At 39.4% G+C, this 25,724-nt stretch overlaps 4 protein-coding genes across 5 annotated transcripts; 3 read left to right on the top strand and 1 right to left on the bottom strand.

The window, feature by feature from the left end:
- Window positions 1–1,054: 1,054 nt before the first annotated feature.
- On the top strand, window positions 1,055–16,839 carry LOC6033571 (DNA repair and recombination protein RAD54B). 2 transcript variants are annotated; one of them, XM_038262402.1, is made up of 3 exons: window positions 1,055–1,080; window positions 1,138–3,630; window positions 16,705–16,839. In XM_038262402.1, the coding sequence occupies exons 2-3, from the start codon at window positions 1,177–1,179 to the stop codon at window positions 16,822–16,824; spliced, it is 2,574 nt and encodes an 857-aa protein (XP_038118330.1). In that variant the 5' UTR covers window positions 1,055–1,080; window positions 1,138–1,176; the 3' UTR covers window positions 16,825–16,839. The 2 variants fall into 2 exon arrangements, with proteins under 2 accessions (XP_038118330.1, XP_038118331.1); XM_038262403.1 differs by having other exon boundaries at window positions 1,060–1,080; window positions 1,161–3,630.
- LOC6033570 (probable prefoldin subunit 4) lies at window positions 16,782–17,562 on the bottom strand. The gene is made up of 3 exons (XM_001843947.2): window positions 17,405–17,562; window positions 17,118–17,336; window positions 16,782–16,975 (listed from the first exon to the last, which is right to left on the bottom strand). Exons 1-3 carry the CDS (start codon window positions 17,447–17,449, stop codon window positions 16,826–16,828), a joined length of 414 nt encoding a protein of 137 aa, XP_001843999.2. The 5' UTR covers window positions 17,450–17,562; the 3' UTR covers window positions 16,782–16,825.
- Window positions 17,563–17,649: 87 nt separating this feature from the next.
- On the top strand, window positions 17,650–18,538 carry LOC6033569. Its single transcript, XM_001843946.2, has 2 exons — window positions 17,650–17,710; window positions 17,759–18,538. Exon 2 carries the CDS (start codon window positions 17,780–17,782, stop codon window positions 18,482–18,484), a length of 705 nt encoding a protein of 234 aa, XP_001843998.2. The 5' UTR covers window positions 17,650–17,710; window positions 17,759–17,779; the 3' UTR covers window positions 18,485–18,538.
- Window positions 18,539–19,141: 603 nt separating this feature from the next.
- LOC6033568 lies at window positions 19,142–22,735 on the top strand. The gene is made up of 5 exons (XM_038261235.1): window positions 19,142–19,162; window positions 21,439–21,667; window positions 21,731–21,824; window positions 21,882–22,365; window positions 22,430–22,735. The coding sequence occupies exons 1-5, from the start codon at window positions 19,142–19,144 to the stop codon at window positions 22,733–22,735; spliced, it is 1,134 nt and encodes a 377-aa protein (XP_038117163.1).
- The last annotated feature ends 2,989 nt before the right edge of the window (window positions 22,736–25,724 follow it).

Raw genomic sequence — 25,724 nt, forward strand, 5'->3', positions numbered from 1 at the left:
AAGGGTGTATCCCTAACGGCTTCAGGCTTCGTTTTTGCGAGTTCCAATGGTCAGGATCTCCATCTCCTCCTGAATCACCAAAAAGCCACAGTTAATTTAATAAGCAGCATTTTTAGCAAATGTTCTTAAAATTACCATGGTCAGGATTTCAGTGTACTTTTGCGTATCCTCAACAGGCTTTAGTACCCAATTGGGTCCTAAAATGAAGCTTAGATTGCTGATATTATTGTTTACAGCGATAAAGCTTATTTTTCTGAGTACAATGACCCTTTGTACGACCACAAAGAGCTTAAAATGGTTTTTTAAATCAATTTTGAAAAATAAACCTCGCGGTCCTTCTTGACAGAAAAGCTGTTGTCTTGTCAATTTTTTTTTTCGCATTAAAATGAAAAAAAGTGATCAGAAATGATTTTTAATCGTGTTTTTTACCGTTGTACATAAAAATTGACATAGAGCTTTAGTACCCAATTCAATTTCTAACAAAAATCCATTCGAAAACATGCGCCATAAACTGCTTGTGCCTTGTGTACAACGCTAAAAAACACGATTAAAAACCATTTCTGATCACTTTTTTTCATTTTAATGCAAAAAAAAATTGACAAGACAACATTTTTTCGATGAATCAACTATGGTCCCCTTGGAACGAGCTGTCAAGTAGGAGCTTTTCTGTCAAGAAGGACCGCGAGGTTAATTTTTCAAAATTGATTTAAAAATCCATTTTAAACTCTTTGTGGTCGTACAAAGGGTCGTTGTACTCAGAAAAATAAGCTTTATCGCTGTAAACAATAATATCAGCAATCTAAGCTTCATTTTAGGACCCAATTGAAAATGAATGCTCAACATTCAAATGCGTTTTTTTGAGTGGGATCGAACTTGAGTTTGAGTACCTCCATCTGACCGTGTGGTTGAATACAACAATACAAACTGGCATCCCTGACACTGCCTGAAGTTTCTAAAAAATACTAATCTAGTACTACATTTTTTAAATGTCAAATGAAAGGACCAAGTAAATTCAAATGTAAACAAGAAAAAAACGGCCAAGTAGTTTTAAAGGCGGAAAACAAAATTCAAAGCCATAAAGTAATTTCAAATAAAATTAAATTTTAATAATATAAATTAACACAGTTTGTCGTCTAGTTTTAAACACCAACATTCTTTAGTAGTTCGCTTCTCGCCATGCGCCGCAGTTGCGCTCCGTCGATGAAGCGGTCCCTGCCGGCCGAACCGACAATCCGACAGCAGCCGTTACCGCAAGCCCAACCGGACCCGGGAATGCTGGAGCTGCTCACCAGTTCGGAGAACCATGCCCGAGCGTTGGAAGCCCGCGCCGCCGCAGTCAGAAAGCCGGCGGCGTTGGTGGACACCCCCGCAGAACCATCGACGTCGCAGGTGCGCTTCAAAGTGTGCTGGGGCAAAATAACGACCAAAAAGCACAAAACGTGGGAGGGCGACGGAACGTTGACCATCGTGGGCGGGAAGAGCGCCACGTTGCGCGACGAGGACGGCAAGGTGATTGGGAACGCCGGGTCGGTGAAGGGGGAGGAGCTGGAGGAGGGTTCGCGGTTGATTGTGGGGAGCAAGGAGGTTGAGCTGGTGGAGCGGATTGACGGGGAGGTGGCCAAGGAGAATGATGTGCCTGTGAAGCGGGTTCGATTGGAGGCGAGAGGTGGGTTTAAGGCGCCGGCGGAGTCGATGTGCGCCGGGAGGCCGATTGTGGTGTCGAGTTTTAAGCAGGTTGGGACGGTGGGGGAGGAAGCGATTGCGGAGGACTTTGTTCCGTTGACGATGCGGGAACCGTCGTTTGAGCATCAGTGGAAGTATAACAAGGGTAAGGTTCCGGTTGTGACGGTGAGTGTTCCGTACTGCGTGGCGAAGCATTTACGGCCTCACCAGCGGGAAGGGGTGAGCTTTCTGTACGAGTGCGTTTTGGGCATGAAACGCGAAGATTCGGAACAGTTTGGAGCGATTTTGGCCGACGAGATGGGACTGGGGAAGACGCTGCAGACGTTGGCGTTGATCTACACGTTGATGAAGCAGGGACCTTACGGGCAGCCGATTGTGAAGCGGGTTCTGATCGTGACTCCGAGCAGTCTGGTAGACAACTGGGATCGAGAGATAACAAAGTGGTTGAAGCAGGAACGGATCTATACGTTCATCGTTGGGCCGAACAACAAGTTGAAAAAGTACGCACAATCGGCGCACATTCCGATATTGATCATCTCGTACGAGCTGTTGGCCAAGCAGGTGAGCGAGCTGGAGACGGTCAAGTTTGATCTGATTGTTTGTGACGAAGGGCATCGTCTCAAAAATAGCAGCATCAAGATCGCGGAAGTTCTGGACGGGATCGACTGTCGGCGTAGAATTCTGCTCACCGGAACGCCGATCCAGAACGACCTGCAAGAGTTCCACTCGTTGATAAACTTTGTCAACCCTGGATTGCTCGGCACCTACTCAGAGTTCAAAGCCAAGTACGAGAACCCGATCGTCCAATCACAACAGCCGAATGTCCTTCCTCAGTTCCAAGAACTGGGCCAAACCCGGCTCAACGAGCTGAACTCCATCACCTCCTCGTTTATTCTGCGTCGAACGCAGGAAGTCAACAACAGCTATCTCCCGGAGAAGCAAGAACTGGTCATTTTTGCCCACCCTTCGGAACTCCAAGAGAAGCTTCTCACGCTGGCCCTGAAGCACTACGAACAAAGCGGAACCAACGCCATAACCCCGCTTCAGCTAATCACGATCCTCAAGAAGATCTGCAACCATCCGTCGCTCATCTCAACAACTGACTCCAAAGACCCGGACTCGCTGCAGAACCTCCTCATCTCCCAACTCCCAAACTGGCAACACATGGGTTCCGCCGACTCCGGCAAGCTCGCCATCCTGGAATCCCTGCTCGAAGCCCTCATCGATCGGCGCGAAAAGGTCGTCATCGTGTCCTACTTCAGCAAAACCCTGGACATGATCGCGGGCCTGTGCGAGCACTACAACTACAAGTTCTGCCGGCTGGACGGCGCCACACCCTCCCAAGACCGCGGCAAACTGGTCGCCACCTTCAACAACCCGTCCTCCGACATCTTCATCTTCCTGCTCAGCGCCAAAGCCGGCGGAATCGGTCTCAACCTGGTCGGCGCCTCACGGCTCGTGCTCTTCGACAACGACTGGAACCCGGCGAGCGATCTCCAAGCCATGTCCCGCATCTGGCGCGACGGACAAACCCGGAACGTCTTCATCTACCGACTCATCACCGCCTTCTCCATCGAGGAGAAAATCTTCCAGCGGCAAATCTCCAAGACCTCCCTCAGCGGGTCCGTCGTCGACCAGAAGCAGAACCTCAGCAACTTGAAGCTCTCCGACGACGAACTCAAAGATCTCTTTTCGCTGGTTGAGGAGGACGACCGGGAGGACTGCCTCACGCACCAGATGTTGGCCTGCGAGTGCGCCGGAAGCGGGGACGTTCCGGAACCGGCGGGAGCCGCCTCCAGCCAGGAAGAGGTGGAATCGCCCGAGCGAAGTCGGTATCGGGTCAAGTTGGCCAAAACGAAGAAGAAGAACCAGAAGCATTCGCTCAAAATGCAGGAGCTGCTGAGGTGGCAGCACCATCGGGCACCGGTGCAGCAGGAAGTACTTGAGGTAGGTTCTTTAGCACCTAAACTCCCAAGATTGAGAATTCCCCCTTTTTCTCGAGCTTGGGAGTTTAGGTGTTAGTTTTGATAGAAACTTTGTCTAACTATTCGTGGTGATTATTGCACTCAATCGAGTAATCGTAATTTCTTGATTCACGATCGAGATTTGTCGACGGTAGATCGAAATCTAACTCTCAACAGTAGATAGTAGATCGAGCTACTATCGATAAATTCCGATCGAAATTTTACTAACGAAATATCTCGATTTTTTATCCACGTGGACACCTACCCCACACCCTAAAGTGTCCACTTGGTTTATAAATGGCCCCTTATCCGCAAATTCAAAATTTCCATAAATTCATAAATTAAAAAATAAAAGCATTTAAAAAAAAGGTGAAAAAAATTAAAAAATTCAAAAAAAAAACAAATTTAAAAAACATATTAAAATTCTAAAAGTAAAAAAAAATATTAAAAAAAATTAAAATATTCAAAATGTTTAAAGATTTAGTTATCTTCAAACAATATATTTTTTTAATCAAAAAAATAATAATTTGAAAATTTTTAAGTATTTACCTAATAAATTTTTTTTAAGACTCAAAATTGCTTTTTCAATATTTTTTCAATTCTTGAAATATTAATAACCGTCATCTGTGGCGAATCGGGACTACAGTCTGAATAGGGACAGCAGGTTTAAGAGCAGCTTGAAATTTGGAAATGAATGCACTATTTTTGTTAATCTGTGTCTGTTCTATCCGAAATCAATAAAAAATATTCAAATATTGTGCAATAACATGGTTGAAACAGCTGTCCCAATTCGCCCCAGACGACAGAACTTTTTTTAAAATGTATTTTTTTAAATCTTAAAAATTTGAAATTTTCTGAATAAAAAAAACTAAATAAATAAGGATTTTAATATTTTTTTTTATTTTTAGAAATTTTATAAATGTTTTAAATTTAAATTTTATTTCTAATTTCAGAATTTAAAAACAACTTAAAATTTTTAGCTTAGCTTAGCTTAGCTTAGTTGACCGTACTCTAGCCGAGCATACAGCTCGCAATAGCTAGGTTGGCGCCGATAAGGAAAATAAATGCGTCAGGAATGTGCCGAATGACACATTACCACTCATTTGTCCTTTTGGTCGACTCCTCACGATCAACGGGGGAATTGGGGGAGGGATGTGATGATTGGATATCCTATAGAGATGCCTAAGAACTTAGACGACCTCCAAGATATCCGGATTTGGAAGGGGAAAGGGATTGATGGGATACTTCACCGACGAATGAAGTAGTGGGCATTGGTTGTTAAATATAATTAAAATTGAAATGCAGTACAATAATAAGGACAAAACTAGAACGCTCTCACCAAATTCTTTGATCATCCAAACCGCTCCTTAAACTCCGATGTAAACCCCCGCTTCCTTGGCATCTCTGCCGCCGTCACCGTTGAACAGGTTTCCAGCTTCCGCAGCCACCTGGCCCTGCTTTCTTCCGGAGTGAGCTCCATCTCGAATTCTTCTTAGCTTGAGATACTTCCACTTCACGGCAAATTCTTCTTGTGCAAAATCAATAAGCCGGAAATTTTCTAAAATACGTGACGGATCGAAAAATAAACGCGCCCGCACACCACGACTACTACGATCATCCTCATAAAAAAACAACTTAAAATTTTTAAGATTAAAAAAAACGTTACTTAATCCACCTTTAGGTGGTTAGTGCCTTCCTCGCAATCGTAAAGAGAATACACTACAAAAAAGTGTATAAATAACACTTATTTCTTTCAAAATATCTGAGATCTGGCCTCAAAAAAAGTGTAGTAGAACACTGAAGAACTTATAACTTTTGATAGGGTTGTCAGATCTTCAATCTTTTGGGCTCGTTGGAAAGGCCTTTTGATTACCTATCCAACGATGGGTCGCATGATAGATCCGGACAACTTTTTCATCAAATTATTTGAGACCCGGCCTCAAAAAAGTGTATAAATAACACTTAAGTGCTCATCACTTCTGATGGGGTTGCCAGATTTCCAATCTTTTGATTGAGTTGGAAAGGTCTTTCAAATACCTTTCTAACAATATATAGCATGACGTGATTTCTTACAAAAACTCCCCCTTTTTACAATCAGATGTTGTGGCAAATGGGCAGTATTCATGATTGCTGAGAGTTGCAGGACTCTCGCCCTTTGCTATTAGTAAGTATCCAGCAAAGCAAAGGGTATAGCATGCATTTGATACTGTCAACTCCCATTCGGCTGTGTTCTCGTCGCTGTCATGTTGTAAACTGGAGCCGAGGGAGGTCCTGTTGTGAATTCTAGTTGGAGGTGATCCGAAGATCATTGAAGAAGGTAGAATTCGCCATCACCCAAGACACGAAGGCACGAAGGATAGACCATGTCTTGGGGGTGAAAGGATGATAGGATTTAGTGATAATACCACAATTTAATATTGGTCTTTCTCTCTTATTTCAGACAAAATGTCTGGTCCGAATCAAGCTGTTGCAGAAATCTTCCACTATACAAAATGGGGTCTTCCTTCTATCATTTCCTGTATTTTGAAAAAGGTGATGCGCCGAATGTGGACATATAGTTTATCACATTTACTCCATATGGTGTGAACGTGAAATGCTGTATGTTTGCAATTGGTGCATTGGCTATTTTCAAAACAAGCTAGATTTTTCCTATTATTTTAAGATAAAATTTAGTAAAATCTACCTATCTATTTTTTGTTATTGCTATAACTTGTCCCTTACTTCACAAACTTTAAGTACTCTATTCTTCAATCTTGAAATCGCAATACATTATTGTAGAAATGTAACTGCTGAAAAATTGGTAAGAAATTTGGGCATAACTGTTATTAATATGATTAAAGGTACGTTCAATATGTTTTATTATATATGTTAACTATTCAAGTTGTTTGTCTTGTCCCATATGTCACAACTTCAGTTGTTTTCTCGAAAACTTCTCGTTACAAGTTAGTAGTTCTGTCTAGTTGCAAAATAAGGTTTCTTTATTCTTTCTTTCTGTGTTAGTATGTTATTCAATGTTCGATTTTATTTTACATTGTACTTATCCCATTTTTTCTCTTTTTCTCTTTCATGTACCTTGCGAGCATACGATGACCGAAAAGTCATTGTATAAGCCAACACACGTGTATTTTTCACAAAGCCGCGAAACAGAACAAGTATTTTTATAAGTGCGTGAATAACAATCGGTCGTTGAAGCTAAAAAATGTGAGAACAATATCGCGTCGTGGTTAAGTGATAATAAGGCGAAGAAAGTAGACGACGATTCCGCATGAAGAATATAGCGGAAATTAGGTGTTAATTGCACAATGGATGAAGGTTTGAAGTTGACACTGTCAAAAGGGAATGGTAAGATGCAATAGTAATATTGCTAGGTTTGATAGTGTCAAAAGGTAAGATCAAGGAACAAGGATTATATGAACCTATATTGTCATAATTATTGTATTCACTGAAAATTCTATCCACTTTCTACCCCCAATGTGTCCTGCACTGGGGGTGCCTGGGGTAACTTCGAGTTGACCTGGGCCGCCCGAGGAATTATGTCGTAGGTGGTTCGTGTACTTCTCACTCACCTCTCCTCGCGGCAAGGTTTTCCGTAGGTCTACACTCGTACATGCAACATGGGACAGCATGAATCTTCAGCTGAAGCCGGACGAATGTATTCCGAAATTACAGAATTACAGAAAAACTCCCCCTTTTTACAATCAGATGTTAAGCTAAAATCTTTTTTTAGCATAACTTTTGAAGTACTTTACTAAACTTCATAATATTAACTAGGGTCTTGTGGGACCCCAAGACGGATCGAATGAGACCAAAACGGTCCAAATCGGTTCAGCCAGTCCGGAGATAATCGTGTGCATATTTTTCGGTGCACGGACTCACATCCAGACACACGCACAGACATTTGTTCAGAATTTGATTCTGAAGGTATACGTGAAGGTGGGTCTACGAGGTCGAATTAAGAAGTTTATTTTTCGAGTGATTTTATAGCCTTTCCTCATTGAGGTGAGGAAGGCAAAAAATTTAGAATGTTTCTAAAACGTGTTTCTGCGTGTTTTTTTTTTTCGACCGTCAGTCGTAAATTGCCGATAAATTTGGAATATTTTACAAATTAAAAAAATATAAATATTCTAATTTTTTTTAATAGTTTTAAAAATCTATTTTTTTTAAATTTTTTTAAAGATGGTTCAACATTGATTTTTATTAATTCTGTAATTCTGTAATTTCGGAATACATTCGTCCGGCTTCAGCTGAAGATTCATGCTGTCCCATGTTGCATGTTCGAGTGTAGACCTACGGAAAACCTTGCCGCGAGGAGAGGTGAGTGAGAAGTACACGAACCACCTACGACATAATTCCTCGGGCGGCCCAGGTCAACTCGAAGTTACCCCAGGCACCCCCAGTGCAGGACACATTGGGGGTAGAAAGCGGATAGATATTTCAGTGAATACAATAATTATGACAATATAGGTTCATATAATCCTTGTTCCTTGATCTTACCTTTTGACACTATCAAACCTAGCAATATTACTATTGCATCTTACCATTCCCTTTTGACAGTGTCAACTTCAAACCTTCATCCATTGTGCAATTAACACATAATTTCCGCTATATTCTTCATGCGGAATCGTCGTCTACTTTCTTCGCCTTATTATCACTTAACCACGACGCGATATTGTTCTCACATTTTTTGAGCTTCAACGACCGATTGTTATTCACGCACTTATAAAAATACTTGTTCTGTTTCGCGGCTTTGTGAAAAATACACGTGTGTTGGCTTATACAATGACTTTTTGGTCATCGTATGCTCGCAAGGTACATGAAAGAAAAGAGAAAAATGGGATAAGTACAATGTAAAATAAAATCGAACATTGAATAACAGACTAACACATAAAGAAAGAATAAAGAAACCTTATTTTGCAACTAGACAGAACTACCAACTTGTAACGAGAAGTTTACAAGATAACAACTGAAGTTGTGAAATATGGGACAGGACAAACAAACTAGAATAGTTAAAATATATATATAATAAAACAGATTGAACGAACCTTTAATCATATTAATAACAGTTATGCCCAAATTTCTTACCAATTTTTTTCAACTGTTACATTTCTACAATAATGTATTGCGATTCCAAGTTTGAAGAATAGAGTAGTTAAAGTTTGTGAGGTAAGGGACAAGTTATAGCAATAGCAAAATAAATAGATGGATAGATTTTACTAAATTTTATCTTAAAATAATAGGAAAAATCTTGCCTGATTTGAAAATAGCCAATGCACCAATTGCAAACATACAGCATTTCACGCTCACACCATATGGAGTAAGTGTGATAAACTAGGGGAAATATACCCATTTTAATCACTCTAAGCCGTTCGACCAATTCTAATCACTTTTGCAGTTTTCGGCTATTAAATCAACATTTTTTGATACATCAACAATGAAGAGTTGCTTGCTCACTTTTATTTGATCTATTTGTTACTTTGAAACAGTCAAAAACACTTTATAAAAGCTGTAATTCATGATCAAAGTGCTGATAGGCCGATAATAGAAATAGGCTGAGAAAGGGTATATTTCCTCTATATGTCGACATTCGGCGCATCACCTTTTTCAAAATACAGGAAATGATAGAAGGAAGGCTCCATTATGTAGAGCGGAAGGCTTCTGCAACACTTAGAACTCAGAACAGGCATCCTCTGAAATAAGAGAGAAAGACAAATATTAAAATTGTGGTATTATCACTAAATCCTATCATCCTTTCACCCCCCAAGACATGGTCTATCCTTCGTGCCTTCGTGTCTTGGGTGATGGCGAATTCTACCTTCTTCAATGATCTTCGGACCACCTCCAACTAGAATTCACAACAGGACCTCCCTCGGCTCCAGTTTACAACATGACAGCGACGAGAACACAGCCGAATGGGAGTTGACAGTATCAAATGCATGCTATACCCAGACATGCATTGGCACGCTCTGCACTGGCACTTTAGATTAGCACTTACCTCAAGTTCTACGCACACTGCGCATTGCACAGTGCTAGTGCTATTTTTTAGCACTCTCATGTAGCACGCCCACGAAATTTCACTAGTTTTTATGGTTAATTTGTTACTAAAACTGGGTTTGCGTTCCCAATGGCCACAAGCGTTGATCCATTTGCCCAAGAACTCAAAAACTAACAATTTTTCAGGTTCCCTTGCCATTTTGGAAGACTTTTCGCTTTAACTAAAAGAAAATAAATGCGCTTTTATTACACCAAAAAGAAAAAAAAGTTTACCTTGCAGAGAATAGAACCGTGGATCATTCACTTCCAAGTCTTGAACGCAAGCACTGTACTAAACTTTCAGATACAAATTGAAGATATTATTTGCATGACGTTCCACTGATCAACGTCACTCAATTCAAGATAAACAAATGAAAAAAGCGTCTTAGTTACCAGTTTCGTTAGAGTGCAAGGGCGAGTGCTATGATGAAAAGCGCAGTGCTATTCGCTAAAATAGCACGCGTGCTAACCGCGCGCAGTGCCAATGCATGTCTGGCTATACCCTTTGCTTTGCTGGATACTTACTAATAGCAAAGGGCGAGAGTCCTGCGACTCTCAGCAATCATGAATACTGCCCATTTGCCACAACATTGATTTTTATTATTCTTGAATAACCCGCCTAAGAAAAATGCACCAAAAACCATAAAACATACAAATTTATGAATTCATTGTAGGAGGCTTATGCTTTGGGATGTTCCCTTCAATGATGTATACTTGGTTGATGATTTTTTTTAGCAAAAAACTATTTTTGATGCAATTAAAAAAAAAAGTTTTTCGACTACTTTTCGAGGGTGCGGGGCAGAATGGACCACCCTGCGGGGTAGAACGGGCCACCTTAGAAAACAAGCTATTTTGTCTAATAAAACGTTGAAGGGAGATAATGAATGACTTAAAGGACCTTTCTAACATAGTTCCCTTCTTTTAGGAAGGGAAAAAATTAAAGCCTTGTTATTATAACTGCTGACACGGGTTTAATTTTCCCTTCTTTAAGTAAGGGAAAAAATACTTGACCACTTACACAACTTTTTAAATTTGTTATCACTAGTCAAGAGAGTTTTTCCTTATGGAAACAAGAAAGAATACAAGAAAGAAAAAACTTTAAAGCGAAAATTCAACTTCTGTTAGCAGATATCACAAGTCAAGACAGTTTTCCCTTCTTTAAAGAAGGTGAAATTCAACTTGTGTCAGGAGACCTTAAAAGAAGGAAAAATTAGTCAGTTATTGTAAGTCAAGAGAGTTTTCTTCTTCCAAAAATGATAAATTAAATTTTGTCACCTTAAATCAAATTTAGAAAATTTAAATCTAGATTAAATTTCAAAACAACCTATCCCTCATGGGTTTCCTATGCAGATAGGGCCTTTTGAAAATTTAATCGAGAAATCATCATGCAAAATGAGCAATATGCCAAAGATCCAATATGTCAAATGGAATTATACCAATGACACCCATAATCATATTTTCCCTGGGCCTTGTAAAGTCAAGGGGCATGATTTGATCCTAGTGCATTAGTTAAAATTTGGGTATACATTCTTTTTTATAAGCACTATGGACACCACTTCATGCTACGAGAACTCGCTTTGTCGCAGCCCCAGGGCTTAAGCGTTGACCGATAAGCTGTCTTCGTGAACTACACAGAAAAAAATATGTAAATTTCCACGTCATGTAAAGTATGTTTCAAATGTAAACTTGGAACATGTAAATATTAAAACACATGTAAAGTGATGAATCATATGTAAAAAGCGATCACGTAAAAACTATTTGCATGTAATTGATGAATCTCATGTAAATGGAATTGGTTTTGCCATTTATTCATAAATCTGAATCATGTAAATCCTAAAACAGATGTAAACATTATCATATGTAAATTCGAATCAAATGTACAAATACCTTCAGCATGTAAATTATAGCTGCACAAATGATTTCTAAATGACAGCTCACCAAAACAAAACAATTATTTTTGAGGCTGCGGTGCTGCGTAATGAAATATCTGTGATTTTCTTTGAAAAGCAAGAAATGTAAACATTCAGTTCATCCTGCTCACAACTAAACGTTTATTGCAAGAGTTGGGTAGGTAAATTGAATGTTGATTTGTTGGAAGATGGGACGTTTACAAAGGCCAGTTTAATTTTCAAACATGATTCGCCTTTGTGTAGGCAATGGATTGCAACGGGTGCAACTGGCTGCAATTAGGTCAACCTGCTGCAACTGGCTCAACCGTCATGTTTGCTTCGCTCGGGCCCTTTGGAGAAATGTCAAATTTTCCAAAACATAAACAAACCTTTTGTTGTTGGCAGTCCAGTTTGTGTAAGTTTTGCTCAAAAAGGAAAGCAGATAAAAAAAGTTGGTATGTATTTTGATTTTAAATAACAAAACTTTGGGATAACATTGATTTTACTTATTGCAGTCAACGCCAGGTGAATTTTGCCGCACACCTGGTGTACGAACAAGCCACGGTGCGATGGAATGTTAATATTCTTCGCGGGAACTGCGAAAACCTTAAGAACAACAGCAGGGCAACGGATCAGAACCGACCCGCTCCAGCGGCGGTGACCTTTTGAACACCTCGAGCGACATGCTGAAGTTGAGCTGGGTCTGGGTCCATTATTTGTCCGGAAAATACGGACATAGCGGTCGTTGAGGTTCAGCCGGAGTAGAAGGAGGCGGAGAATGCGCTGCTGAAGAGATCGCTGGAGATGATCGATCAAGAGAAGGTACGGGTGTCGGCGCCGATTGGACAGTTCTTCCGGCTATACAGGGATGATGTGTGGAAGTTGCCGGTTGAGAGTGTGGAGGGGGGTGGGTTCGTGGAGAAGGTGTAGTGCTTACAGTCGTGTTATGAGACGTTGTTTGTGGAGTGCGGGAAGTTCAGGGTGGAGAGGTTGGTGTTGGAGGAGCGGAATGAGGCATTCAAGAAGGATGTGAGGCAGTTGAGGGTACAGTTGGTGCCGGTTTGCAGATAGAATGGAAGTTGTCCGGCCTTTGGGATGTACGCCGCAGTATGAGAATACAAAGCACAACCTGGAGTGCAACGAGTGGCGTTTGCGATTTATGGAGGGGGAGATCACGAGAATCACGAGGACGGCCGGGTGCAGCACGGTGGAACAACAGCGGGGCGAGAAGTTGGACGTGCTGAAAAATCAGAACGGTGCCATCCAGAATCGGTCGAACGCGGAAATCGGAATCGAGCATTGATCGCCATCGGTGGGACATTAAGGCGAAGGTGGTCGTTTATGGGGAGGTCAAGAAGAAGTACCTGCAGGCACGACGGACTGACCAGCAGCTGCGGGAGCGACAAGAAGCGCCAGATGCAGAAAGTGAAAAATCGAGAGACGCGCCAAACGGACAACATCAATAGCTTGGAGAAGGATATGAAAAAGCCGGCGAGTAGCCAGTGGTGTCAACCGGGTTGCGGATAAGAATCACCACAATGAGGCGATGCTAGCCGCGCTGAATGGCAAGGCAAGGACGTGGATCTGAACCACACGGTCAAAGAAGAGACGACGCACCGGCACGTTGCAAAGCAGCACGAAAAGTGTAAGTTTATCGTTCATCCCAAAATGTTTTGAATTAAGTGTTTTGAAATATTGTTTTTCTGTTTCAGCTTGCGCCGAAGCCCAGCAGCGGCAGCTTGAGATGTCCTCGCGGGAAAACCTGTCCGTGGTCAAAGGTTGCAACAACCCTGGTCAACTTCAAGCACAAACACATAGTAGAAGAAGGACCAAATCATCGGAGGTAATCGACTACATCCGGAAGGGGATAAGGTTCGCTTAGCAGAAAAAAATCGCGAGGAGGAACAGGTCGAGCTGCAGAGTGTGTACGAATCAATGCACGTAAGTAGTCTTTGAAGAAAATATATATTTTTCAGTGCTAACATCACCGATAAGATTTATAAAGCTTCGTTGAAACTAGAATTCAAAAAACACATCGAATTCTGGATTCAACGGAGCAAAAAAAATTTTTTTTTGGTCGGGGAAGTTTACATTAGATTTATTGGAAATTTACACGATTTCAATAAATTTTGATTTTGAACATTTACAATAAAAGTCATGTAAATTTCCAATGAAGTTGATGTAAATATACATCATTTATCATGATACCTTTTGGTACATGATAAATAATGTAAATATACAGGAATATTTTTTTCTGTGTAGGTAGTTCTCCGATAGTGAAAATATCACAATTGCACAAGACACCGCTGCTTCTGTGACTTTTTCACTATCACAATGTGGGATTTAGGTGGGACTTCAGGATAGTACAATTGATTTGTTGCTTAGCACTAGCATTTAAAATAAATCTGTATCTTTTCCAAATCTATTTGATGATAAATTTAGTTGCAATTGTTAAGTTAGAGTAATGCTGTCAATAAACTTTGATTGATGTAGAATACTAGGCATTCGTTTATGTCAAATTGTACATAGAGTCTCGATCAATCAATAATGTAATGATATCGGACAAAATTCGTTGATCTGTTGAACTAACGGTTTTCGGATTATGGTTGTATTGACCATTGTTGCGAATCGAGGAACTACGGATCTTTTGACGTAAATGATCATTTCTTTTTAAAATCGCGATTTCTATCCTATTTGTACATTAGTTCACAAATTTTTATTGTTTTTTTTTATAGAAGTAGTATTGCAACAGTTAAAGGAACGTTTAGTTTTGAACATTAAGTTTAGAGGATTTTAGATTAAAATTTAGATTTTCAATCCAAAGTAGTTAGCAAATGAATATTTGGACTTAAATGAATAATTGAATAAGTTGGACTTATGAATAACACACAACTGTGCATTTATTCTAGAGTCAGATCCATACAGCGTCAGTGTTTATTTGGTCGAAGTGTACTAATTCATTGGCAGATCTGATTCTAGTTGTAATGTACGACAAGACTACTGACGGACGTGACAGGACGAGGGCCCAGTTTAGAGGTTTCAACATCAACGATGTGCGGCTGGATCACCCTCCCAAAAAAAAAAAAAAAAAAAAAATGACACCCATAATCATATTTTAATTTTAACAAACATTTTTCTTCTTTGCAAAATAAAAATAGCATTCACGGAAAACAAGAAATAAAAAGAAACTGCAATTTATTCGGCATTTGTATAACAAATTTAACATGACTTGAAAAAGAAGGGAAAATTTCTTAGAATAATAGAACGAGTCATAAGCCGAATTAACATTTTCTATTATTTTCTCAAGAATTGTTGTCAAAAAAAAAAGGAAAATTTCTTGGCATGGATAAAAGAACCTTGTCTAATTTTTATATTTTCTAAGAAATTTCAAACAAACTAATATTTGAAACTACTTTGATTTTTCGAGAAAGAAACTTTTCTGGGGAATGGTATTGAGGTTTTGCAGCGCGACTGCGTTTCAAATGTAGGTGGCGCCAAAATGAGGTTACTTGCCTAAAGTCGTATGCCTTTCTGTCGATTAAAGAACAAAATCGCTTATTTCTCATGATTCCCTGCATCAATCTTCATGAAACTGGTTGCAAAAGACGAGAAAAATTTTTTGCTTTAAAATAATGAACCTCAACTTTTGGGCGCGCAAAAATTTGTGTCCTTTTTCTTTAAAAAACATGTTTTGGAACACGAAAAAATGAGTTTCCCCGTATATATCAATGAAATAAACAGTTATAAAGTTGATAACAGATGTGTTAACGTATATTCAACAATTTGTATTGATTTTTGACAGACTTTCTTGCCAAATAGTCCAAATTACTATCTTTTTCTAAATCTACAGTTTTCTCATAGAAAAATCAAACAAATATTGGAAAGTTATACACCAAATTGTTGGAAATAATTTTTCTCATCCGAATCCGGCATAAGTTTTATAAAAAATGTTGATTAGGAAGGAAAAAACACATTTTTTCTAAAAATCATAGGTTTACGCTATTTGTTTATAGGTGGCGACACGCGTCTTTTAGCTTTGCTGCAAATTCTCTATTGTACGATCAGTACCTAGCTGGACTCGGTCACTGGAAACGACCGGCTGCTCAGTGACCGACGAAATAGGCGGCGGGCCAGATGCGGGCATAAAAATGTCAAAATCTCTTCCCCCCTCACTTCGTCTCACCATCCAGCTGCAGATTTGTTGACAAACGAACGGAGCACGCGGTCGCATGATGGCGGCATCGAGCCAGAATTAGGGGTGATCATGTGATTAAAAATGAAAGTTTTTTCAAGAAAAATAATATTTTTCCGACCGAATAAAAAATTGCGAGCATGTTCAAACAATTATTCCTGATGTCGGAGAAGTGATAAAAAAGCAAAATGTTAATCCATAATTTTTCTATAAATTGAATTTTTTCACTCCAACTGGGAACCCCTAGGTCTATCCACGACCGTTTCCAATGACCGTGAGAAGATGCCAGAAAATCCAGCTACGAGCTAAATCCACAATACATTCTGGGGAATAGTTTTCTGGGAAATGGTACATTCGGGGGAATGGTTTTCTGGGGAATGGTTTTCGGGGGAATGGTTTTCTGGGGAATGGTTTTCGGGGGAATGGATTTCTGGGGAACGTGACACAATCTAAACTAAATATAATTCTCTTCGAAATATTTTCAATTTATGATTTTTAATTTATTTTTTAGTAACAATTTCCCAATTTATTATTTTGAAGATTTTTTTTAAACTTTGAAATCATTAAAATATTAATAACTTTTCAATTTTTTGAGATTCTTGAAATTTTTCTAAACGTTTTGTGTTTTGGAAATTGTTTTTTTTTCAGATCTAGAGTGTTTTTTGAACAGGTCCTATAAACATATGAAACAAAATAGTTTATAGCACCTAAAAAAAACTCTGCAGATGTTTTGTTTATTTTTGCTATGTTTAAATTAACTTTTTAATGTCATTTGATATTTTAAAAATTGACTTGAATTTTTTTAAAACACATTACTCAAGCGTCATTCATAATTTGTAGAAGGTAGATCGAGAAATTACGATCGAATGATCTCAATCTACTATCGTGAGCGCAGAAATTACCACCGAGTGCAATAATCAACACGATTAACGTTGTATCTTTTCAGGAACTGTCCTTGCAAGCTTGCCCGGAAGACATCGTGTTTCTGTTTAGGAATGTCGTCAACAGGAATAAAACGCAAACTAGTTTGAGTAGCAAGGGGAATATCACACACTCGAATGATTAATTTATTCATCGTTTTCGAGATAGATGTTGCTGCCGAACCGGCCGTACAGGTGCGCCTTTAAATCGCCCATCTTGTCCTGGATGTCTTTGGACAGCTTTTGGATGTTCTCGATTTCCTGCTTTTTCTTCTCCTTGGCTTCGGCGAGCAGTTCCTGTTGGTTTTTTGTATGGTGAAAAGAAGAAAATAAAAATAGGAACCGTTATTTACACATAACAAAGAATTAATATAATAAAAGAAACTCCATAAACCGTAACCGACCCACCACCACCCCCGCACAAAACAAAAAAACTAACCTGCGTGCGGGGCAGATCGTGCGACACGAACACCTCCCCGATCAGGAACGGAATCGTGTCCTCGTCCATCAGCTCGATCTCGTCGCCGGCCTCCTCCAGATTCTTCAGCTCGTTCTGCCGCACCTTCAGCTCCTCCTTGAGGTCCTCGACTTTGGCGTTGAAATTCGCAAATTTGTTGATCTTCATTTGGTCATCGATGGTGATGTGAACATCTGAGTCCTGCAAGGCCAAAAATGGAAGTAATTTACGGCTGGATCGTGGGTTCGCCGATTGGGACTGTGACTTACCGGCTGGAATGTGCCCTTGTTCTTGCTGTCGGTCTTGGAACTCATTATGTTGGGGGAAAATTGGAAACTTTTCGATTTCCGATCGCGAGAAAAATGTAAATGCACGTCCGGCTTTCGGAAGTAATCGAATTTGACGTTTCTTTTGACAGTTCTTTTTGTCTTTTCATTTGTGCGGTACTAGAATAGAGTGGATTTTATGAAATGAGCCCTTTTCTTTTTTGAGAGTGTGTAGAGTTTGTTTTGGTTTACCTCGTGGGACTTGTTTATCATTAATTTTCTAAAAGTTTGCAACTTTTGTGTGAAAAGGTATTCAATTAAATTTTGTTCTCGGAATACTAATTAGTAAAATTTTAGATAAAAATACAACTCATCAATATGGGAAAACTCAACAAAAAGTTAACTCCTGTGAAACCGATTCCGGCAAAGCAGAAAGCCGACCCAGAAGCCAAAACATCCGGCCCGTTCCCCATCTACCGGTCCATGCCGGTACAGCTTAACGGTCCTGAACCGAAAAGCTTCAAAGTGCAGACGACCAAAAAAAACAAAGCCGTCACAAAACCAGTCACAACCACACCGATTCCAGTTCCCGCCCCAGCCCAAGATGACCCCGAGGACGCCAAAACCAAAACCAAGAAACTCCGAAAGCTGGCCATCACTCGGCTGAACAAAAAAGACAAGAAAAAGTTCCGCAAGGAGGAGGTGCTCAAAAAGATCGAGCTCACCCAGAGTGCCTTCAAGAGCGAGAAAGAAAAGAAAAAGCGCGAGAAAACGGCCGTCACCGGAGACATGCGGCCCCTGCTGGACGCGCTGCCCTCGCTGGACTCGCTGTTCCAGCTCAAGTCGGCGGAAAATCTCAAAACCGGCGTGCCCAAGTACGACAAGAAGGCCAAGCCGAAAACGAAACAGCAGCTCAAGGTGGAGCGGTTGAAGAAACAGAAGGGAGAGTTCCTGAACCGCTGCCAGAAGGTGAACCAGCTGTTGAAGTCGAAAAAGTACCGCAAGAATCCGAAGAAAATGATCGCGGAGCACATCAAGAACACGAGGAAGGATCAGCTGAAGCTGCTGCTGGGGAGCTCGTAGAGTGGGCTGTTTATTATATTTAATTTGAAATAAAAATATATATAAAGTAAACAAGTTTTATTGTTCTTTATTCCGAACTTACTGGATTCTTGAAGCACCATGCGCCTCCATGGTAAAACATGTTCTACTTTAGAATGATGGAAGCGCGCGCATCAACGGAAGCATATAAAAGAGATTCCCTCTCCTTGTTAGGGATGCGGAGAGCCGGAGAGAAAGAGCAAGAGAAGAGAGAAATACTGGAAGCATAAAAAATCATTACTCCGTATACACGGTTTAAGGATAAGGCGTCCCCATCAACTATCAAAACATGCAAAAATCCAAACAAAAATCTCAGAACTCATCAAAATCCGACAGCTATTTTTTTTATGTTTGTAATTTTTTCTGCTATGTCTTGGAAACAAAACATAATAGAATAACATTGGATCACTATTTTTGTAGAAAATTGGCGTTAAATCAAATGGTGTCATCAGATTTTTTTTTTATTGAAGAAAATTTGAGTTCGTTTAGTGTAAATGTAATATTTACACAGAATTTTCTCGATCTACATACGATTGAATTTGAAATTGAAAGTCACCAATGTGTTCTCCAGATGATTTTTATTATTTTTGGTCGAATTTATATTTATTTCTCAAGATATAGAATTTATAATCTTACAATATGGCGAAGATGGAGCTGATCGTTCATTGGCTCCAGCGAGTGTTACCGAAGTTCTGGATGGGGTGCGCCACCTCAGTCAATCCCCTGCTGCAGCGGTTGTCCCCTTGAGCTGTGATATTAGAATTAGTAATGCCTCCTTTCCTCTAACTATCCCACATCTATTAGCTATTTCGAAGGTTATTTTTGCATTTTTTTTTCCTTCTCTATCCAATTCGTTCTCCTAAGTACCAGTAAACTCTCTTCCCATTTCGAACAAATCAGCTGTTGAAAGGTAGTCCATATCACAACTGCACCAATGTAATTGTTAAAACAATCTAATAAAATGAAATGAAATAATCTTACAATTACCTAATTCACCTAATTCACTGCGTTCAATTTTCTTCAAACACAGTTGTCGAGTTCTGTTGTGCCGTCAACTAGGGCGAGTCAGGACTACAGTTTGAATAGGATTAGCTGTATTAAAGCACTTTAAAACTCGAAATTTTGAATATGATGCACCGTTTTCTTTGGTCTGTGTCTGTATTCAAAATCTTGAATAGTTTTTTTTTCTCTATAATGATATGCAATTAATCATATTCTTGTTAAAAATTTAATTGAATTATAATTTTGAAATTGTAACTGTAATCTGTAACTTTTGCAGGAATTTAGTCTTGAAAAATATTTAAAACTTATTAAAAAATCTTGAAAATCAAAAAATATCTATTTTGGGAAATTGAGTTTTTGTTAAAAAATAGTTTTTTTTTAAACGGCAAGATTTTGTTTCATGTACCTTTTTTCTCTGAACAGTCCTCATTAATACCTACAACTTTGTAGAAGGTCGGAAAATTCCGTCAAAAGTTACAGATTTTCGAATATTTCCGTACCATTTTTGTACCAATGACAAAAAATGACTTATTTGGTCATAGGAAAGGCCCCCACAAAGATTGAAACTTGAAAGATATCTCCACTCATTCATATTTCTAGATCATTGTTAATTTCAAAATTTATTTATGCCCGAAAATACAGAATGTATATTTATCGGTTAAATATATATAAAAAAATTAAATTGCATCAAAAAAGTGTAGAACAAAATATGTAAATTCATTTCACTCCAGCACAGTTGTTTTTCAAGCATTAGTTTAAACAAAATCAAATTTTGAAAGAAAATATATGTTTTGCGAAAAAAAAATCTTTTTGCGGTACATCATATTTAAACTAATACACTCAAACCCCGATGGTTTGACACCAACTGTTGTCAAACGAACGGGGTCACTTTTTAGTTTGATACCCCTCTTACACGGAGTTCACACACACTACCAAACGTTTGTTTTGATAGTATGCAAGAGTGTTGTGTAAAAAGTGACAGTTCGTCATTTTTTAGTTTGACTTTGACCAACCAACGGGGTACAAACTAAAAAAGTGTCAAATGAAAAAGTGACCAACCACCGGGGGTTGAGTGTATATATATATTTTTTTAAATAAGCCCAATTACGCTAAAAATAATTGTTAACGCAGGAAAGTGTTTTCAAATTGTTTAAAGTATATGTTTAAATCATGTAAATATATTTTTTTTCCCGTGATCAGGAGTTCATTTTGTACAGTTTTTGTTCGGCGAAAATCTTCACTGCTCATGTTTTAAGTTTTTCTTGTTTCATTTTTAGTATTTTAATTTGCATTTATCATGTTTGATTTATGTTTGTTTATCATTGTACTAGGTTTGTTTAAACACCTCCTATCATTCCCTTTTGCCTTTTTAATTGTTTCATGTTTTTACAGTTACTTTTTCGACTGTTTTCACACAAATTCACACAAATGTTAGTAAAACCACAGCCAAAGTTGACCTCTGAAAAAATACATTTTTTAAAATCAATGGCATAAAACAAGTCAACCCATTTTTTTTTAATTTTAAGAGAATTAGATCGAAGCCCACCTAGAGGCGGGGTTGGGTGGTAGAGAATCGGACAGTCTTTTTGTTCTACTGTGTGAAGCTATTTCTTGACACCTTTTTTTGGTGGTCCGTATGTAAGAACTTATTTAAAACACTTCCGTATCTTACAGGCCAGACGTAACAGGTTTTTCGACCAAAACCCGAAGTGACAATCTATCCACGCATTCAGTGATGTTCGATGCTCCAATTAGTTTTCGTCACCGATTAATTAACACTTTGCACTGTTTTATTACTTTCTCCTTTCTCTAGAAAAAATATAATTCCACCGCTCAGTCTCTTGGTGCTTGTAGATCGAACGTGTCGGTTGATTTCGTCACTAAAAATGAAATCTTTGATTTTCCTTTCTGTGCTTTTAACATTCACTCAAAAGTCCTTCGGTTCAATTTTAACGGACACCATATCAAATGAAACAACGACGTCCGGCGATCGCCACGGGCGACAATTTCCATTTTATTCGCTGGGTCGAATTAAGAACGTTCCGTGCATCGGAACCAACGGACTCGCCGGGACGTGCCAGATCAAGGGAGAATGTGCCACGTTTGGAGGATACGCCTCCGGTACCTGCAGTGCGCTGACCCGGCAGGCCGTCTGCTGTGTCTGTGAGTTTCGGGTTCTGTGGGATGAATTGGGTTGGGTGAATAAGCTGTAACGGTTATTTGCAGATTCGGGCACGTGTGGCGGGACTTCAAACACGAACGCAAATGTGACCTACTTCCAGAACTCTGGATATCCGTCTCCATACAATGGCGGTGGAACGTAGGTTTTGAGTGGAGTTGGTTTTTGGTCGGACACTAGTTAAACGTATTTTTTTAGCTGTTCTTTCACAGTGGTACCTCCGGACAGTTCAATTTGCCAGCTGAGAATCGATTTTACAGCATTCACCTTGTCACAACCAGATACTAACGGAAATTGTATTGTGGATAATATGCAAGTAACCGGTGGTGGAACCCGATTTCCGACAATGTGTGGAGACAACAACGGTCAACACATTTACATTCCCTTCAGTGGAACAAGTCCGATAACGGTTTCAATTTCGACGACCGCAGCCATGTCGTTCCCTCGAGTCTGGAACCTACAACTCTCTCAAATTTCCTGTACCAGTGCGTATCAAGCCCCAGCTGGTTGCTTGCAGTACTTTACGGGAACAACCGGAGATGTGTACAGCTTCAACTACGGAGTTGCGGCTAATCCTGCCATGAATGCGATGGGACTGCCCGGAACAAGACAGTTGGCCCTCTCAAACTATGGAATCTGTATCCAAAACGCTGCAACATATTGTTCAATTACTTATTCTTTGGTAGGTATTTTAAACGAAAAACAACATTTCATCCCAACTAATTCTCAACCTTCTCAATCCCTAGCCGGCCACGGAACCGTACGCATTCACATTGACGAGTGACGTGACAACCATCGCTCCGGCCATGCTCGGAACGGCGGCAGTAGGAGCCCAGGGAACGGCCTGCACCACAGATTTCCTGGTCATCCCGAATCCGGTCGGTATCGCAGCGGATCGATTCTGCGGGGCGGGATTGGGGCCCACGACCAGTAACACGCTGCCCTTCGTCATGTACTACGTAACCGATGCTGCCGAAACGGGCGATGTTGCCAATCGTGGATTCCATCTGCAGTACGTGCAAAATTCGTGTCCCATTCCTTCGGGGAAATAAGAAAAAAAAAATAGTTTTTTTTTGTGGGAAAGAGGTTGTAATACAATGTATGGAAGTATTTATTTATAAAAAAGTATTTATTTATTATGTTAGGTGTAACCACGTGTAATATTTTTTAAGCATCTATTTAAATTAAAATTGTTTGTTTTGAAACGTGTTCTAGCAATATGTAAAAAAAAATGTTCGCTCTACAGCATTGCCTTGGCGTTCTCGATTGCGAGATTCCACCTTCAAACTAGGTGTCCGAACGCTTGATTGTTGAAGCAATTGCAAACCTTTTTTTACACCAAAGCTCCCATCCACCCTGGGATTCAAACTGACGACCTTTGGATTGTGAGTCCAACTGCCGACGACTCCTACACCTGGATTGAGCGTACGACCTAACCTCTAGGTTAGACCGTGGCCAACATTTACTTCCCCGTCCGACGGAAGGCGTGATCAGACAAATCTCATCTCGAAAGAGGCCACCCGGACTGTCTGGGATTAAACCCAGGCCGACTGGGTGAGAGGCAACCACGCTTACCCCTACACCACTGGTAGCAATATGAAGTGCCAGTTAATTATCCAGAGACATTGTTGCCTATAATTTAAAACGTTTCATACACCATAAATTATACATAAATAAACGAAAACTTTCCCGTATTAACAAAAAAATCCTTCTCTTGTTTTTTTTTCTTTTTACATTTATATACACTCATTTATATCCAGGTTTTTAAGCGAAGATGGCGTTCGAATGTTGAACGTCCGAAATGTCAAAATCGCGCAGTAGCACCAACATTAGAAAAAAATGCGGCTGTCATGCCATGGCACACTTTTTTCGTTATGTTGGTACCACTGCGTGATTTTGACATTTCGGGCGTTCACCATTCGAACGCCATTTTCGCTTAAAAAGCTGGATACACCCGGTGGTTGGTCACTTTTTCGTTTGACACTTTTTTAGTTTGTACCCCGTTGGTTGGTCAAAGTCAAATTAAAAAGTGACGAACTGTCACTTTTTACATGGCGCTCACGCACATTATGAAACCAAACGTTTGTAAGTGTGTGTGAACTAAAAAGTGACCCCGTTCGTTTGACAACAGTTGGTGTCAAACTATCGGGGTTTGAGTGTATCATTTTTTCATATAAATTTATTTAATTAATAGTACACGCAGAAAAATAAAGCATATTTGAATCAACAAAACGTTTTGTTGATTTGAAAATCAAGATTTTTGTTGAATCAACGCTAAACGTCAAAGCAACTTTTTCAAAACAACAAAAGACTTTTGTGGAATTGAGAAAATCAAGGTTTGTTCCATCGCAAAATCGGCGTTGATTATATTCAACAATATTTATGTTGAATCAAACCTCGTACAGGCTGATTCTACAAAATATTTTTCTGCGTGTAACTATGTCAATAAGACCTATTACAAACATGTTTACAAAAATGCAAAAATACTGTAATCATATAATATATAGCGGTATACGCACTTCGGAAGGAACCGGTCAAGAAAAAAATCAAATGGGCAGCAGCGGCAGCGCAAGCAAGTCAGAGAGGGTGAAGAAAAGCCCCAAGAAATCGCTCTCTCTCCTTTGTTCTGCTGTTCGTAAAGCTGTTTCTTGACCCCTTTCCTCCCGATCAGCATACTAGCCTTATATATATAGTAAAAGTTTTTGAATATTTTTTTCAGTTCACTTGTGCTGGCTGTAGTTAAGTGCATATTGGCAGTACAAACAGAATGGTATGGTGGAAGCAAAATATTATAAATCGGAGATTTATACGTAAAAAGTGGTGTAAGAAAAAATGTGTTTTTCATACTAAAAGAATTAGGAACTGAAAAATAAAAATTTAAAATTATGATTAAAATAACTTTTTTAAGTCAAAGGTTATTTAAAGGTATAATAAATGCAAATCATTTTAAAATGCGAAAAATAATATGGCTTATTTACAAATTATTCAAATTTGTTTGAGCCACCATGTGCCTCCTCCCATGGTAATTTATATGGGAAAATACGTTTTTCTGAAAAAAAAGCATTTTCTCCTGCAGAATATTTTAAATTGAAAAAAAAACGTTACTTAATCCACCCTTAAGTGGTTGGTGCCTTCCTCACATTTAAAGGGTGCTATCCAAAATAGACACAAAATGGCGGTGTTTTTTAGAGTTTTATCAATTTTGACTCATTATTCATACCACTAGATTGGGTAGTCAGATCTTCATATTGCAGGGCACTTATGTGGTTACAACTTATGATAGGGTAGTCAGATCTTCAATCCAATTCGTGCTCGTTGAAAAGGTCTTTTAATTACCTATCCAAAGATAGGTCGCATGAATATCATAAGATAAGATGAGATGATTATGAGATCCGGCCTTCAAAATGTGCATAAATAACACTTAGGTGTTTATAAATTTCGATAGGGTTGTCAGATCTTCAATGTTTTGGACGCGTTGGAAAGGTTTTTTGATTTCCTATGCAACGATAGGTCGCATGATAGATTCGGACAACGTTTTCATCAAAATATCTGAGATCCGGCCTCCAAAAAGTGCGTAAATAACACCTAAGTGCTTATAACTTTTGATAGGGTTGTTAGATCTTCAATGTCTTGGACGCGTTGGAAAGGTTTTTTGATAACCTATCCAACGCTAGGTCGCATGAGAGATCCGGACAACGTTTCCATCAAAATATCTGAGATCCGGCCTCCAAAAAGTGCGTAAATAACACTTAAGTGCTCATAACTTTTGATAGGGTTGCCAGATCTTCAATGTCTTGGACGCGTTGAAAAGGTCTTTTAAATACCTTTCTGAAAATGTATAGCATGACGGGTTTTCTTACAAAAACCACCCTTTTTACAATCTTCCGAACTTTTGTTAAAATCGTTTTTTTAGCATAACTTTTGAAGTACTTAACTAAACTCCATAATTTTTAATAGCGACTTATGGGACCCCAGGACAGATCGAATGAGGCCAAAACGGACAAAATCGGTTTAGCCAGTCTTGAGATAATCGAGTGACAA

Source organism: Culex quinquefasciatus, chromosome 3, assembly GCF_015732765.1.
Source record: "Culex quinquefasciatus strain JHB chromosome 3, VPISU_Cqui_1.0_pri_paternal, whole genome shotgun sequence".
Classification (NCBI taxonomy): Eukaryota; Metazoa; Arthropoda; class Insecta; order Diptera; family Culicidae; genus Culex; species Culex quinquefasciatus.

What these genes read in the sequence shown, in the direction of transcription:
- LOC6033568 (XM_038261235.1), top strand. Translation starts at nt 19,142, where the DNA reads ATGGCGAAGATGGAGCTGATC. An exon ending in TGGCGAAGATGGAGCTGATC is followed by an intron (nt 19,163 to 21,438) that starts GTTCATTGGCTC and finishes TTCACTCAAAAG; the next exon opens with TCCTTCGGTTCAATTTTAAC. An exon ending in GCAGGCCGTCTGCTGTGTCT is followed by an intron (nt 21,668 to 21,730) that starts GTGAGTTTCGGG and finishes GGTTATTTGCAG; the next exon opens with ATTCGGGCACGTGTGGCGGG.
- LOC6033571 (XM_038262402.1), top strand. Translation starts at nt 1,177, where the DNA reads ATGCGCCGCAGTTGCGCTCCGTCGATGAAGCGGTCCCTGCCGGCCGAA. An exon ending in TGCAGCAGGAAGTACTTGAG is followed by an intron (nt 3,631 to 16,704) that starts GTAGGTTCTTTA and finishes GTATCTTTTCAG; the next exon opens with GAACTGTCCTTGCAAGCTTG.
- LOC6033569 (XM_001843946.2), top strand. Translation starts at nt 17,780, where the DNA reads ATGGGAAAACTCAACAAAAAGTTAACTCCTGTGAAACCGATTCCGGCA.
- LOC6033570 (XM_001843947.2), bottom strand. Translation starts at nt 17,449, where the DNA reads ATGAGTTCCAAGACCGACAGCAAGAACAAGGGCACATTCCAGCCG. An exon ending in ACAAGGGCACATTCCAGCCG is followed by an intron (nt 17,337 to 17,404) that starts GTAAGTCACAGT and finishes TTGGCCTTGCAG; the next exon opens with GACTCAGATGTTCACATCAC. An exon ending in ACGATCTGCCCCGCACGCAG is followed by an intron (nt 16,976 to 17,117) that starts GTTAGTTTTTTT and finishes AAAAACCAACAG; the next exon opens with GAACTGCTCGCCGAAGCCAA.